Raw genomic sequence first — 17,572 nt, 5'->3', positions numbered from 1 at the left:
TCATTTTGGGAAAATACAGATTCCATAGGACCTGAATAATAGGAAGTTGTAGAACTAAATGAGCTAGTGTAAAATCTACAGTGACATCTGTCATAAGAGGTCAACCAATGTTAGCCTTGATTATTATCTGAGAGACTGTGGCCCGCCCTTCTACAAAATGTATAGGATTGCTGAGGGACGTGACAGAAAAGCAGATTTTGAAAGGTTGTTATTAATAACCATAATGACAACTACCATCACTTAGTGAATAGTTACTACTATTGCAATCTCTCTCAGAACCTACATTTTACAGGTAAAACTGGGCTCCTGGAAAGGCTCAGTAAATTGCCCAAAGAAAGTGGCAAAGCAGCATTTGAACACGGGTCTGTTTCCGGATGTCTAGGTATAGACAGGTTCAGTGCAATCATAATGCTGCTGCTGCTGCTAGTAGTACACTTTCAGCGTAAGTGTGTCTTCTTCATCAGGTTAGAAGAGTAGCTGGTAGGGCCTATGAGTTGATCGCCAGAGAGGTGACATTCCAAATGAGGGAAGAAGGAAGACAACCAAATATGGCCCCGTGAAGGCACTATGGTCACTCAAAGGACCCCAAAGACAACGATCTAGGTCAGAGAGACACTAGATAGAGAATTACAGGCAACACCCTTTGTCCTGAAGACCCGGGAGAGCTGGAGGAAGACAGCTTTGCCTGATCAGGAACGAGGTTCAGCATCCCCCAAAAGCGTAAGGCTCATGTAGCACTCTACCAGCTGCACGCTCCGTTAGCCACACCGTAAAACTGTCTGGTGTCTGGAAGGAAAAGGCCAAGCAGGATTATTAGCAGGCAGCCATTCAGGCCCTGGCCCTCCTACCATCACGTAGACAAGATACATCATTTCTATGCGGTCACCGGCTTCATAGCCATGAATGCAAATGAGATTTGGAGAAAATCAACTCATAGCTGGTTTACGGACTCCCACTTTCCACGCGTCCTTCAGTGTGAAGGACGTGGTGGGATTAAGTTGAATATTGGTCCAAATGGAAAGTATTCAAGGCCAAATGATACACATAGATATAGACAGAGTGCGGGAACAGGAAGAAATCTGCATGAGGGGAAACGACAACTTAAAGAGGTTAAGTAACTTGCCCCAAACCATTCAGCTGGGGAGTGACTTCCGTATAATGTCATACAGGGTAATTGCGGAATGTGGACGTGCCCGTCAAGTCACTTCAGGTTTCCCTTGCCTATGGGAAGCCTGCCAGTGACTTCCCACTATGTCTGAACAAAACGTTCAGGACCCCTCCTACAAAGCCCTTTACATCACTGGGCCCCACTGAACCTACACCCCTTATCTCTTCATAGAAGGCACCAGCCACCCCTCTTCTTGCTGCTCTGTACTCAGTACCTTCCCACCTCAGGCTCTTTGCCATTTGCTGTTCCCTGTGTGTGTCACTGTTTTGTCTTTGTAGCACAAAGTAGTAGGAAGTAGTCACATGGTTTGTCTTTCTCAGGTCCTCCAGGGGTGTTCAGGTGCTTTGTTTAAGGGGTGTCTTCCTGCCCACCCCATTCAAAATCTCTCTCTCTCTCTCTCGCTTTCTCCTTCTCACCACACATACTTAATGCAAGTGCACACAGTGTCACACACAGACACACATCTAATGCATACATATACACACACTCATGCACACACATATACACGTATTCATAACCTGCTATCACACAGTTACAGTCCACACCTCACTGTCTCATTACGCTCCTCCCCGTAACCTACCCCGTTTCCCTTCTTCCCAGCACTGACATCAGCGTGTGTACACATTTCGTGTTTCCCTGTAGGGTAGTTGCCTCCTTAAGGGAGCAATCTCGATGATTTCATTGACAACTGAGTATCCAGGGGCTGGGACAGTGACTGGCACATAATAAGTTGCCAATAAATAATAAATGAATATATGTGGCAGGGTCACGCTGTGGGAAATGTTTGCAGGTGAGCTAGTGTTTGAACAAATGGTGAAGGGAGTGAAGTAAGAGGAAAGTCAAATACTGAGTTAGAAGGGTCATGACCTTGAAAGGAATGAAAAGAAGTCTTGGCTGATTGAAGTTCAAGGATGCCATGGCCCTCCCGCGCTTGCTGATGGGAAATGTAACTGAGCATTCTTTCCTTCCTCATGTGGGGCAGGGGACCCCACTCCATCTCCTCTGACCCCGGGATTGTTTCATCGTTCTTTGTAGAACCCATTTCTTTGACACACACACAGGCCATGCGGGCTCTTCCATCCATTCGCTTCTTTTCATGTTTTCAATCAATAGGAAGTTCAATTTCAAACCCTTTGAGAAATGTATTGGGGTTCAACGGAATCTAAAGTCCTACAGCTAATAAATAAAAGGGAAAATAAGAGTAGATGTTTTCTTCTTTTAGGCGTATACCAGATGTCTGTGTCAGAAGCAGCGGTCCCCGGGGAGGAAGTCGGAAGAGTGAAGGCTAAAGACCCCGACATTGGTGAAAACGGCTTAGTTGCATACAATATTGTTGATGGAGACGGTATGGAACTGTTTGAAATCACAACGGACTATGACACACAGGAGGGCGTGGTGAAGCTGAAAAAGGTGAGTTGGGATGAGGAACCAGACATATCAGTGGTATGGCCTGCTCTGCCAAGGCAACATGGCAAGACATGGGGAGTTGAGGGTTTAAAAAAATGCAAACAGGGGCATATGGAGCTGACCTGCTTTTACAGCTGAGCTCTGAGCTCTGGGGAAATAGCAGGACTGTATTCGGGGGTGGGGGGAGGGGGGTGGGGGGGGGGCGGGGAGCAGCAAGGGAGACTGGGGCACCTACCTGAGATTGCTAGTTAGCTCTGGGCACAGTTTTGCTCCAGAAGGAAAGACAGCTAGACATACCTACATTTGGGAGAAGCAGCACTGAGCAAGTATGAAGTTCCCCCTGTGGCTTGGCCCAGCGAGTCTGTTCATATGGGCTGCTCAGGACTTTCCCTAGCTCAAACACCCAAGTTCCATTGCACTGCTGTCATTTTTTCTCAAAATTGAACCCAAGAGCCCAGTCGGTGTGGCTCAGGGGTTGAGCGTCCACCCATGAACCAGGAGGTGACGGTTCGATGCCCGGGTTGCAGGCTCAATACAGAGTAAGGGGCATGCAGGAGGCAGCTGACTGATAGAGTTTCTCTCTCATTGATATTTCTATCTCTTTATCCCTCTCTCTTCCTCTCTCTCTCTCTAAAAATCAATGAAAAACATATTTTTTTAAAAAAAAAAATTGAACCCAAGAAACAACAATAATGGTCCTTCCCCCATGCTAAACTGTCCCTAACATGTGTCCTTCGGATTAATTCAAGACAGTGGGGAGTTTATTGTTCTTTTCCTTGCTTTGTTTGTAAGATCTAACATTTTCTCAATACTCAATATTGGCCAGAGAAAGCCCAAGCCTCTTCCAAACACTCTCTTGTTTACCTTTCACAAAACTCATTAAAAAGATAGATCATATGATTCCTATGGACAAAGAGACCTCCATTTAATTATGAGGAGACTGGGGCTCAGACAGACTATACAACTTGACGCTGTCCTAGTCACACAGCTAGGAATTCACAGGCACGGGATTCAAACCTAGAGTATTCTTGAACAACTTCACTCTCAAGACATTTTAGCAACAGCTGGGCCATGAGGGCTTATAAAAGTGAAGAAACTGTTAGTCTATTCTAAAATGGTCTTCCCCCTGATTTACCACTTGAGAAATCAACCCCTCTCCATCATCAAAGTGTGGGGAGCATTCAGTCTGAATTGGATGATGGGGTTACCTTGGTTTTAATCAAGCATTCATTTTCAACCTGGTTTTCTAGTATGAATATTAAGCTTCTCAGTGTGATGGAAGAGATTGGACTGTAACACTGCTAAAAATACAATTTGAAGAATCAATAAAGAGGCCGGCAGCTGGGGAGAAATCGAGGGTGGAGTGGAGGAAATTCCTGGGGGGGGGGCAATTTTTCAGTAAGGGGGCGGGCAGGAGAGATGTCCTCCACGGGGCTGACTTGTCATAGCATTTGAAGGCACTGTTGGGTTTGGGAGAAATATGATGGGTCACAGAACAAAGAGAAGATAGGGGGGGACTCTGTTGTAAGTGCATATGGAATCGGGGTGAGTTTTGGATACTTGGAAACGTGGACATTAGTGACAGTGACGGGTGTGTCCGCAGGGCCTGGGGTAATCACTCCCTTGGGCTTCTCCTCCGGGAGAATCTCCGTGTGAATTGCGTGTATCGTAGAGCTGTCAACTTAGCGCGTTAATTAATATTACTATCCCTCTTGCTTGACACTGACATATGAGCATTGACATCAGCCATTTCTGCCTCGCATCCTTTGCTGTTCAAAGTAATTGGGTAGTTGGTTATGCTAAGGTTGTCACCTGTTTTCAATGTATTTAGGGCATAAACACACACTGCGTCTCCAAAATCCAGAAGCATTAAAATCACCCCGTGGAACTCGCACATGGCAAATGAGCTCTCCGCATAAGATTAATTTGCACATTTCCCCCCAATGCAGTGTGTTTATTCCAAGCAAAAGGATAATAAAGCACTGCTGTGTAGGTTTAAAACAGAGTAAGATGTCGTTTCATTCCTTAAACTTATAGCACAAAGTTCCAAATGTCCACTAGAAAAAAAATCGAGAGGTGAATTTAACACAGTAAAAGGATGGGTCCTTGTGGAAGTCATTATATATGATTTAATAATGTAAAAGGGTATGGAGAGATAATGGGGATATGCTTGTCTTTTAAGAATATTCTTTAATATAGTTTTTTTGCACATTTCTTGATTTATTTATCCATTTTTTACCCAGAATTATTGAGTTATTATTTGTCGGGCAGGCCCTCTGAGGAAGGCTAGACATCTGAGGTTGAAGAGTGAGAGTCCTGGCCACAGAGAGGTCACAGTTTAACAGGACAGAGAAGTAAAATGACAATTACAACAGAGCGAATTTTCTCAGCCTCAGCACTAACAGTATTTCCGGACAGATCATTTTTCATGCAGGGGCTGTTCTGTGCATTGTACGATGTTTAGCAGCATCCCTGCCTCTCCTCACTGGATGCCAGTAAGCACACCCCACCCCACCACTCAGGATAATAATAAATAGTTGTAGACAGTGCCTGATGAACCCTGAGGGAAGTTTGCCCAAAATCACTCCCCAGTTGAGAACCAGCTGTGTGATCAGATCTATGAATAGGGACATAACGACTTCTTACAGGGGCCAATCTTGAGCGGAGTCTCCATGGGCGAGTAGGAATTTACCAGATAGATAAGGAGAGGAAGGGCAGAAAAAGAGCTCCTGAAGAACTCCTTGGAATCTGGTATGGATGGAAACAGAACAGGTTTAGGAAAGTTGAATAAGTTCAGTCTCCAGGGTTTAGAGATGGATACAGTGGGACCATTGCAAAAACGGTTGCTGGAACTCAAGGGAGAAATTATAAAGAACTGGAGAAGGCAGAGGAAGGGAAGATGAAGAATTCAAGAGATGTTTAGGAGGCAGAGCCATCCATTTGTTGAAGAGCTTAGGAAGCAACAGCCTCAGGGTTACAGTGGTGCAGAGGAGAGAACTGCCCTCAGGCTATTCACACAGCCTCTGTGTGGTAGACTAAGGAAGAACCAATGCAAAATGAAGGTGAAACTTATCACTGGCTCAGTCCACTTCCGGGGCAAAATCCAAACTGTTCATGCAGCACCCTTGACCCAGTGAGGCTCCTATTTATCAAAGAGATATCCTGGCACTATTTCTAAGTTATTTACTTTCAATCAAATAAACTCAGTGTAAAACAGTGTGAGAGCAGCATTAGAAAACATTTTAAATATTCCCCACTTTAATAAAGTCATTTTGATGTCTAAGTATTCCTTGCTCACATGCATATAACATTTCATACATCTGCAATCATAGGGTCATCAGATTTGTTAACTTAATGTCACATAGTAAACATTTTACATGTTGTTATATACCATACATAATCATTTCTAATGACTACATGACATCCCATCCTACGGATGGGCTGTTTTTTTCCTTGATAAACTCACCCAGTGGGATTTGATGTTTTGTGGGTACCTTCCTCCTGATTAGACATAACCCTATACTCTATCTAACAAACATAACACCTTTTTGAATATTGTTATATTCTCCTGAATTCATCCCCCAGAGAGAGTTTTCAGAGGTGGGATAGTAAACGAGGGGGTAGTAAGATTTTTATGGCTCAAATAGAGTGTTGCCTCATTTAGCTTTATTTCAGCTGCTCATAACATGGATATAAATGTGCACATGGGAAGCGACCTTTTTTATATATATATTTTATTGATTTTTTTACAGAGAGGAAGGGAGGAGGGATAGAGAGCTAGAAATATCGATGAGAGAGAAACATCGATTAGCTGCCTCCTGCACACTCCCCACTGGGGACGTGCCCGCAACCAAGGTACATGCCCCTGACCAGAATCGAACCCGGGACCCTTGAGTCCGCAGGCTGACGCTCTATCTATTGAGCCAAACCGGTTGGGCGGGAAGCGACCTTAAATCTCTTTTGGAAGGAGGCAGGGGACATATTGTAGGTAAATATTAAAATGGAACTCATCTGCCCTGCTCCCCACTTAGTCACAATGATGGGTCATACAATCACTTGGCACAGTCATTCCTGGGCACTGGGGACGCAAAGATGAGCAAAGATCCACAAAACCCACTGGAGCCCTTTGGGCTGCTCCCCACCTTCCGGGGGTGGGAGGTGAGGGGCTGCAAGGGCAACTAATGGACCACCTTGATCTGTCTGGGGGCTTAGGAGGACTTTCCAAGCCATGAGGTGTGGGCAGACCACCAGAAAATTTAGTCAGACCTCACCAATGTAGGAAAGGGCATTCCAGACCAATGTGTGCAGAGATTTGGGCCATTTTGCTTGGGGTCCAAAAAGCATTGATCCAACTGCAGCATAATGGCACCAGCCTTCATGCCCACAGGGCTTGCCATTGGGAACATGCTCTGGGCAGGTGCCTAGACCTAAATGAAAAGGTTTGGCTCTAGGAGCACCCAGCTACCTGAGATGAGAAATGTTCTACCTCCCAGGTCTCAGAACTATCATCTTCCAATATTTTTTAAAAATCTAATAATTCAGAGATTTTTGGAGAAACATCAGCAATATCAATACCCTCAGCCTAGAAATGTCATCCTGTTCTGCGGCTTAGTCACCCAGCGAAGGATAAAGCTCCAGAAGGGCTGAGCAGCTGGGGCAGGAAGAGGGAGTGTCCCCGAGTGGGGAGCAGGAGGGTGGGAAGATGATGGAAAGTGTCCAGGGTGTGGATTGTGTTTAACCTTCCTGGACGTGGATCATCTTCCTTTGGCAGTTGTAGAGTGGCAACCCTATGGTTGCCCACCCATTCAAAGGAGGAAACGGCGTGGCAGGCAGCTGTTTGCCTTAAACAACCCAAGTCTTTGCACACATTTGGTAGCTTAGCATCATCCATAATGCTCGTTAGAAAGCCCTGTTTCCTAGGCAGGAGGGCTCCGTTCTCTGCTGCAGTTTTACTTTTCACCCTCTGCCCATCGATTCACTGTACCGCCTCTCGTTCGGAATGAGGGTGTTTTCCATCCATTTCCCAGTAACTGCAGCCATTCCAATGCTACTTCCCAATTATTTTTCATATCTTTGTAACATCTATGTTGTTTATAGTTGTTTTTCTTCAAATGGATATTCTTACAAATATACATTCCTATATCAAGGAAGCATTATACTTATTTGCCTATGGCTTGCTAAAAATAGAAGGTTTCCTACAAATGAGCACAATCATAACAAACTGTCATTCCCGTCTGACTAGCAAGTCACAGCACAGTCTCTGAAAAGAGAGGTTAAGAAGCATGGCTGATATGTTAAAAATCAACATCACACTGGGGTATTCCTTTTTTTAAAATTATTTTTATTGATTACAGAGAGAAAGGAAGAGGGAGAGATAGAAACATCAATGATGAGAAAGAATCATTGATCTGCTGCCTCCTGCACGCCCTCTACCGGGGATCAGACCCAAAACCCAGGCATGCGCCCTGACTGGGAATTGAACCAAGACTTCCTGGTTCATCGGTTGATGCTCAACCAGCTGGGCCAGTGGGTATTTTTATTGCCAAGATTTTCAGTACTTTACAGAGCAGTCTATATACCATTTATTTCTGTAGTGTTGTCATTCCTTCTCATCATGGGTGCCTTTTAGGGGCTTTGAGCAGCCTTCGTGTTGCTGTATAGAATGAGGTACATTTGAGGTCACGGGCCCCTTCTGTGTCTGTTGTGCTCCTAGAATTGCCCATTAAGCGTATTCCAGGGTTCAGCCATTGATTTGTCTGATTTTCTGACCAAATGGCTCAGGTAATTGGATATTGAATAGACACTGATTTTCTCACTTTGAGGAACTACACACTCTGCCCTGTAACACAAGCAGGCCTCTCGCTTTCATTATTCTTTCAAGGAATCAGTTGCCAATCTTCTCTTCCTTCTCGTCAGCCCGTAGATTTCGAAACCAAGAGAGCATACAGCCTGAAGGTGGAGGCAGCCAACGTGCACATCGACCCCAAATTCATCAGCAACGGGCCTTTCAAGGACACGGTGACAATCAAGATCGCAGTGGAAGATGCTGACGAGCCCCCCATGTTCTTGGCCCCAAGTTACATCCATGAAGTCCAAGAAAACGCAGCCGCTGGCACCGTGGTTGGGAGAGTCCATGCCAAAGACCCTGATGCTGCCAACAGCCCGATAAGGTACGGACAGATGTAGCGTAAAAGCCTGGATGGGGAATTTTAGAGGCAAGAGGCTTTAGCGAAGCCCTGCAGAGACCCGAAACCACACCTTCAGTTATAAAAGGGTCCAAAACAATCAGGTCCAATGCCATGTAACCGAGATTAAGAGTTAGAAGATGGACGTCTACTTTGCCCCTGCTGCGCGCTTTGTGCATGGGTTTGTGTAAGCTACATAATTTCTCTCTGGAGCAGATTTCCAGCGACGGAAGCCTCAGCTGGGCCTGTGTGCCCAGGGGAACTGAGGGAAAGTATAAATACTAATTATAAAATAAGTAGAGTAATTATAACTTATTGCACACCTTCCTATGCTCTGGTCAGTCCACTGGATATGCAGACATGTGATGTAATTTACCCCCTCCCCTCCCTATTATAGGAATTGTTATCCTTACATGGAAGGGGAACGGGGCTCTGTGAGGCAGAGTGATGTGCCCAGGAGGCATGGCCAGTGAACAGGAGGCCAGGCGAGCGCGCTCTGACTGTCTAGCTGCTGCTGAGAGGTAACAGAGTGCCGGACAGGTTTAGGGTGCCTGTGTGTTGTGCACATTGTTTTTTTGTGACTTGGAAAAGCAAGATAGAGAATTGTGGTTTAGGATCCCGCCTCCCCCATCAGTGACATGAGTTAATGAGGGATGAGGCTGATGAGGAAGTGGCTGAGAAGGAGACTGAGTCACAGATTGAAGATGCTTATAGGACAGAAACTCATAGTTGCCTGAAAACTGTCCTGACCTGGATTCTAGCAAACGTTACCCTCTCCACGGCCATCCTGGATCCCTGCTCGCCTGAATTCCTCCCTCCACCCTCCTCATGGTGTCCCCGCCTTCCGTCTCCCCCGACCTTTCTCTCATCAATCCCAGAGCCAGAGCCATCAGTTTACAACATAGCCAACATCACCTCAAACCCAGTCCAGCAACAACATGATCAATGATCACATTGTCCCAATGCCCCGTTGTCCCCCCAAAATAATCTCAACTCTCTTACTTGGCCCAAGGCTCTTGCTGGGCCTGCTCATCTCTGCTCTCCCCTGTCTGTCTCACTCTTTCTTCCCACCTGGCTCTTGGCTGCGTGAGACCTGCCTACTTCCTGTTCTCTGACGTAGAACTGCCCTCTCCCAGTTCCCGGACTTTCCATGTTCTTCCTCCTGGTTCTTTCTTCCCCTTTCTTTGCAACTTGCTTACAGGGTGCTGATTTCCTCCCTCCCCGCCCTCCCTCCCCCCGCCCCCCGCACTTAGATGTGACCTGCCACCTCACAGCGCTCGCCACGGTGCATCACAGCGACACCTCAGTATGCATGTTGTCCACGGCACCCTTACAAAAAGGGTCAGGACGTGTCTGTCGAGTTCAGGGTTGATAAGGTCCACCTGCAGGACAGTATCAGCTGCCATTTGCATTCTGAGGGACTTCTGTACTGTTTTCATAATGACTGTGTCTTGAAGAGATAGCTGCACCCCTGTGGTCATTGCAGTGTTCACAATAGGCAAGACATGGAAACCACATAAGTGCTCATCAACCAGTGAATGGATAAGCAAAATGTGGTACCTATATACGATGGAATATTAAGTCTTAAAAAAGGAAGTCCTGAAATTTGTGATAATGTAGATAAGTTTGGAGAAAAGTATGCTAAGTGAAATAAGCCAGAGTATAGCGTGATGTGTAGAATCTAAAAAAAAAATTAAAAAAATCAAACAGGACAGTGGTGGCCAGGGGTTGGGAGGTTACACATAAGGGAGGGGGGGTGCAGATCTTAGTAATGGGGTACAACTTCTAGTTATAAGATGAAGAAGTTCTAGAGCTCTAGATAATATATTTTATACTTGAAATTTACTGAGAGTAGATCTTAAGTGTTCTTACCACAAACATACACACACACACACACACACACACACACAAGATGGTAACTTTGTGAGGTGATAGATATATTAATTAGTCTGATCTTGGTAATCATTACATAAGGTATACTTTTATCAAAACACCATGTTGTACACATTAAATAATTGCAAGTATTTATTTGTCAATCCTACCTCAGCAAGGCTAGAAAGAAAAGGTAAACAGATCCGAGCATGACAAAATATTGTCATGGACAGTGACATCTTTCTATTTACACCAAAGAAAATGCTGAGAGAGCGGAAGGGTGTTCCAAGTGTAAATACTGCCATTGCCTTGCTTTTTTCAATCCTCAGCTGAGGATATGTTCTTACTGATTTCAGAGAGAGAGGAAGAGAGAGCGAAAGAGAGAAACACTGACGTGAGAGATCAACATTGGTTGCCTTCCTACCAGAGATCAAACCCACAACCTTTTGGTGCATGGGACAATGCTCCAACCAACTGAGCCCCCGGCCAGGGCTCCACTGCCTTTCAATCCTTGAACCTTGTTCCTTGTTGGAAAGGAAGAGAATTTTCCTGAATTGAGCATCTTCTTGGTCCCAACCTGTTGCACTAAGTTAAAGTTAATAGGCACCTCTTGAGGCATTCACTGCTTTAGGATCCCATAGATGGACATACGGACACTCAGAAGGATGATGTGAATTCTTCAAAGCCTGTATGGTAGTCCACATCTACCCTGAGTCCACGTTGAGCTTTTTACTCTAGCCCAGCCACCACTAATGACAAGATTTCCCGACAAGGTTTGCGTCCTGAGTTCTCCCTGTGCAGGAAGATGCATTACATTATGACCGAGGGTCATTGTAACACCTTTCAACTACTCAACACTGTTCATGGTGTGAATTATAAGTAGCTTCGCTTTGGTCAGGAATATCGAGGTGCATTAGCGACTTTTTAGAAGAGTGATGATGTAAAATCACGTGGAGCAACTGCGGATCCCCTCTGCACCTCATTCTCTCCCAGGACCCACTTCAGCAATTGGGTATTGGGGTCATGTTTTCAGTGGTTGCTGTTTCATGCAATCAGGCAATTTCCATGTCTATAATTATCCAAAGATGCTCAGTGCACCAACCCCCTTGAACCAACCTCCTTCACCCACTTGGGTCTCCTTTTATTCACTGGGTCTCCTATCCTCACCACCTACTTTGCTAATAGCTTATCTTCACCTCTAAATGAATTTGTGTCTTAGACATATAGGTAAGGCCTTATTGTGTCACCCCAACTCTCAGCCACATGACCATTTTGCATATCTTCTTTTTCTCAGACTCTGTAGCATTAGACACACCTATGTTTACAACTGTCTTCCTTAAATATTCACCCCTCTTAGCTTCCTTGGCAGGAATCTCTCCCGTCTCCTACAGCCCCACACCTGGTGTCTTCACTAGTCTCAGAACCCTGCCCAGGCGCTAAGTCGGATATTTTAAACATCTATTACGTCATGTAGTTCTCAAAACCAACCCAAAGTTAGGTACTGTTCATATTCCAGTTTAAAAGATAATAAGCTGAGATTCAAAGAACTCAAGTGTCTTTTCCATATCACTCAGCTTATATGTACTGGAGCATGAACTTACACCTAGGATTTTACAAATCCAATTCACTTGTATGGAAGAATGCTTGGAATCCTTCCATTTCTTCCTACGAGTGTGTCTTATCATGTTAACTAGACAGTAAATTTCCTGGTGGTGAGACAAAACGTCTTCTATTATTTTTGCCTCCTTTTCAGTAGGGCTCTCTGCTGAGGGCTCAGTTGCTAATCCTCTATTGACATCTACGAGATGTGTGATGTCTACCGTTTCTTCGCTGGGGAAGGGCACTGTTCATCCCATTCCCACAGGGAGCTGTGCAGTCACGTGATACCAGCGATGAGCTCCTGTGGGTGCAAAGAACAGGATCTGGGATCGGAAGATCCGGGTTCTAACAGTGGCTGCCCCAGAAACTAGAAAATAAACCATTGGCCAATCCCGTCATTTGTAAATTGAAGATAATAAACCCTGTGACCTCCATGGGCTTTGCTACCTCTAATATTCAGTTGTATGGCCCTCGATGAATGCCTCCAGGCATAGATATTCTGTAAACTTCAGGGAAACACAGCTAAGCCCTCCAAGAACAGAAAACTACCAAGGTAGGAAGCCCAGCAGGCTACCCGAGTTGACATGACCATCTTTTCCACTTGGAGTCAGTGTGGGGGAGGGCAGGAAGGGCCGTTAGAGTTCAGCAGACTCTTGAAAGCCAGGGCTCCAATACTTACAGCTTGGTATGCTCTGAGTACTGGTAAGTCACTTTCCCTGTTACCTCAATAACGGCCCTTCCTCTTGGCCCATCTCCCACCTCACCCTGCCATAAATATACTCCAGTAATATTTTGAAAATTATTTTGTCTTTTGTTTGAAACAAAGTAAATTTTCTAGTGGAGAGAAGTAGCTGAAACCTTGTAGCTATGCTGTTCGATACAGTCTGGGGTCATTAAAGTGTGGGCAGTGTGAATGTTCCACATGAATGGCCAAGCCTGCTTTGCATATTTCACCCTGGAATTCAGAACCAAGCTACCCGAGGACCCCTAAGACTAAGCAAATAAGTCTGCTCAAAATGCAGTTCACATTGTTCTTTAAGGACAAAAATGATTGTTTTGGACCATAAATGACCCTTGCTGATAAATTCAGATAAACGTGAAAGTATTTAATATCTCATGCAAAAATCTGGCAAAGGTTTGATACATTTATGACTTTCTGAGTAGTTTGGGAGCAAGGCAGACCGACTTCCCAAAATGCACTTCCATAAATATTCAGATGGTGGGTGATTGTAGTAAATCCGGAGAAATATGCAACATGGCATTATGCTTCTCAATCAAATATGCTAAACAGCTCTTTCATTCATTGCACTGGATAAAGAATGCTAATGTGGCGAAGTGATTTCTATCAAAGATTCATGTACAAAGTTTGAAAAGTAAATTTGATTAAAAAGAAAACACCTAGCTCAAGCAACTCCTTGGGAAAGTTGCTTTAAATACAGCATGGAGGAAAATACTCAAATAGGAAGCTGCTTGGAATGTCTCCTCTAATTGCCTCATTTGCATTCTGCTTAGGTATTCAATTGATCGGCATACTGACCTGGACAGGTTTTTCACTATTAATCCAGAGGATGGTTTTATTAAAACTACAAAACCTCTGGACAGAGAGGAAACCGCCTGGCTCAACATCTCTGTTTTTGCGGCAGAAATCCGTAAGTGTTTTCCTAAGGGCTTTGATTCTGCTTTATCAATTATTATTCCCTCAGATTCCGCATATTCTGGAAAGGGACAGGCAGCTGAGATAGAATAAACATGTTTTCCATCTTTAGAATTTATTTTTGGTTCTCTATCTAGGAAGTCATACAAGTAAAGACATAGAGGCATTTTTGTTTTCTCTGGGTGCAGACTTGGCCAGTGAGCTGACCACCCTCAGCAGCTTGACACTCATGACCTTCATGGAAGGATTCCCCGCTATATCCTGTCACTCAGCTTTGTTTAAACCCAGAGCAGCAGAATCCTTAGAGCCGAGATTTGTGGCTTCTTGTTTACCTGTAGACCAGTGGTTCTCAAACTTGATCGTGTGTTGGAATATGATGGAGGGATTGTTATAACAAAGATTTCCCTCAGCGCCTCTGGTTCAGTAGGTCTGGGCTGGGGCCTGAGCGTTTTCATTCCCAAGGAATTCCCAGGTGGTTCTGCTGCTGCTCTGGGGAACCCCAGTTTGAGAACCACTGCTATGGACTACACTCAGGGGTGGCAGGCTCTATTCTAAGCATGCAGAATAAAACCTCAGCATCAGAATCAGAAGAAATAGAAAAGTGGTTCTTCCTGGTCTAATATTCGCATTTATTCCAGAGCATCCCCCTCACCCTGGTCCTAGCATACTTCCGGTTTCAGATGGCTTTATGCCAACAATGCCTGTCCCTGCACTGCCTGGAGGAGTGGCTGGAGCTTACTCCTTCCTAAGAGTAATCTTGGACCTACCTGCATTCCTACTTGGCACTGACTGAATGTTCTCTTTCCAGACAACCGGCATCAGGAAGCCAAAGTCCCCGTGTCCATCAGGGTCCTGGATGTCAACGATAACGCTCCCAAGTTCGCTGCCCCTTACGAAGGCTTCATCTGTGAGAGTGATCAGAACAAGCCACTTTCTAACCAGGTAACTTGGCTTTTCCTCTCCCCTGGCTATAAGCAAGGCATTGGGAAACAAGTTTGTTTGTTTTTTTAAATATCTTTTTATTGATTTCAGAAAAGAAGGGAGAGGGAGAGAGAGAGATAGAAACATCAATGATGAGGGAGAATCATTCATAGGCTGCCTCCTGCATGCTCCCCACTGGGAATCAAGCCCACAATCCGGGCATATGCCCTGACCAGAAAACGAACCGTGACCTTCTGGTTCATAGGTCAACGCTCAACTACTGAGCCACACTGGCCGGGCCCAGTTTGCTTTTTGAGAGCATCACCTGGGGATACTTCCACTACCCAAGAAAGCTTCAGAGCCTCAGTTCAGCTCTGGAACTGTGTTCTCTGATTAAAACCAGGCTTGTTAGCCAGCCGGGAATTTTTAAATAAATGATGCGACAACGTCAGCATGATTTAGTTATGGTCCACCTTTCTCTTTCAGCCAATTGTTACAATTAGTGCAGATGACAAGGATGACACAGCCAATGGACCAAGATTTATCTTCAGTCTGCCTCCTGAAATCATTCACAATCCAAACTTCACAGTCATAGACAACAGAGGTTCGTACCAAGGTTCCTATGCCTTCAGAGACATAGAAATGGGAAATGGATGGCTTTTATATTGCAGAGCGCAAGTATTTTCCCTAATCTCAATAATCAATGCCTTTCTGGTGAAGAGCAAACGAGAGACCGTAATGCCATCTTTATTATGAGGCATGGGCTCATTTGGCGCCTATGAATGAGTGAGTCTGATGGAATTTTACTTTTGCTGTTGTTGTTGGCTTCGATGGTCATGAAGCGGTGGCAAAACCAAGTGGGGAAGCTTATAGAGTCAATAGCAAATAACTTCATTCATATTTTTTTTCAGAGGTTGATGAACCCGAGAGGGGAAGTGTGGCTTTATGACTATTGATATCAGGTAGAGATTAAAACACATTAGGTCAAGTTTACCAGGCAATGGAAGTTTTCAGCTGGCCTTTTCTTCCACGCGCAGTTGGGATGCAGTGTGATGGGTACAGAACTGGGTCCCTGTGGGTGGCTGTGGGATGACCACCGGAAGGGCATGGACAAGGCACCTTGTGGCCACGGGAAACATGGGAAAAGCAAATGCGTCCTGCTTCCCAGTGCAAAGTCTTCAAGTTGTTTTTGTTGGTGCCAGAACCAGGATAAAAATCTAAGTTTCTTGACTCCCGGCCGGACTGTTTTGGTCTGCAGCTGTTCCGATAAACCTATGACAATGCAGGTCGGTAAAACAGGCTGACAAACGCCAACATTGGACATAGGAATTAAAGGCGGTCCTGAGTGTAGATATTTCATCAGGTATGAGCTAGCTGTGTGCCAGGCTATAGGTTGATTGCTTTCTCGGTGACTGAGGCCAGGCTTATAGGACCTTAAATTAATCGAAGAAGTAGTAGTATCTCCTCATCATCGTTATTATCATCCACTATTATCGGTATCATAAATGCCAGCAGCTATGTTGCAAACACCATGCCAAGACCCTTCCCACACTCTGCCCATTGCATTCTCTCAGCCCACCACAGCTAAGGGCTGTTATTATTATTCCCACTTAGAAGATGAGGAAAATGAGGCACGGAATTATCAAGAACTAGTAACTTGTTCACAGCCGATCAGCTACAAGCAGGGAAGGGATGGAGAAGTATAGATAGGCAGTTGCAAAATGGCCATGGGGATGTCAAGTACAGCACAGGGAATATGGTAAACAACATTGTAATAACTACGTGGGCTGCCAGGTGGATCGTGGAAATATCGGGGAACACTTTGTCTGCTGTCTAACCGCTAAGCTGTGGTTCTGAACCTAATACAAAGTACCACTGAATGTAAACTGTAATTGAAAAAGGAAAAAAATTAAAGTCAGGCAGCTGCACAGGAGGTGGATCTAGATGTTAAACCCAGGCACCCAGAGACAAGAACTTGCAGCCTGGGCCACGCACACTGCTGGGCTGATTATTAGAACAGAGGAGTCTTCCCCCTGCCACTTGGATTTAGGGTGAGATGACCTGACCTACTTTATTATTACTTCCTGCATTGATTTGCCCTGACAGAGAATAGAATCAGCGGCCTTTCAGTGCATGGACGATGCCCAATCAGCTGAGCCACACTGGTCAGGGATGAGTTGAGCATTTAAATGCAGCCCTTCTTAATCAGGTGCATATTAAATGAGACTCTGGGGTAGAAAGGGCCAGGTGTTGTGGCAGAGATTCCTCTCCGGATGCCTTGCTTTCTCGGTGGACACACTCTGGACAACCAGGGTGTGAAGGAAGTTAGAGGGAGAGACATGTATTTTAAAGGAACCGGACAAAACAACCTCTAACTCCCTTTGTAAATGATTTCCATCATTTCAAAATAGAAACCTTACTTGGAGCTCTTTAATGTTGTATTTCATCTGAGGTTTTTCTTGTACTTGTTGGCTTTGGTTCATGTGCATGTGTGAGCGCCTTAAACCCCTTAAAGGGAGAATTCTGCAAAGCACTGGGATAGATAAGCAAGCGATTCTCAGCTAGGAGCACGTTGCCTCCCTGGGGCACGGATGTTGTGTCACCGTTTCCTTTTGTGAAGGTGCATCTCTCCAGAGAAGGCAGACCCTGGCAGGCAGCGGGCACGAATGTGCACTGAGCTGAGTTGAACATAGCGTTTCAACACATACACAGCGTTTTTATAATACTTAGTACGATATGTGAGCACCTTTGAGCTTCTGAGAATCC

At 45.0% G+C, this 17,572-nt stretch overlaps 1 protein-coding gene across 1 annotated transcript in view; it reads left to right on the top strand.

Moving 5' to 3' along the window:
* The window catches only part of CDH11 (cadherin 11), a 47,516-nt gene that overhangs the window by 10,583 nt on the left and 19,361 nt on the right, over nucleotides 1-17,572 (top strand). The window contains exons 5-9 of the mRNA XM_081107030.1: nucleotides 2,391-2,578; nucleotides 8,492-8,745; nucleotides 13,744-13,880; nucleotides 14,694-14,827; nucleotides 15,293-15,410. Coding sequence (XP_080963156.1) covers nucleotides 2,391-2,578; nucleotides 8,492-8,745; nucleotides 13,744-13,880; nucleotides 14,694-14,827; nucleotides 15,293-15,410 — 831 coding nt within the window. The remainder of the gene's footprint in view (nucleotides 1-2,390; nucleotides 2,579-8,491; nucleotides 8,746-13,743; nucleotides 13,881-14,693; nucleotides 14,828-15,292; nucleotides 15,411-17,572) is intronic.

The sequence above is a fragment of the Myotis nattereri genome (assembly GCF_964212035.1).
Source record: "Myotis nattereri genome assembly, chromosome: 15".
Classification (NCBI taxonomy): Eukaryota; Metazoa; Chordata; class Mammalia; order Chiroptera; family Vespertilionidae; genus Myotis; species Myotis nattereri.
Note: the sequence above shows the minus strand (reverse complement) of the source record. Positions and strands in the feature narration are given on the sequence as shown.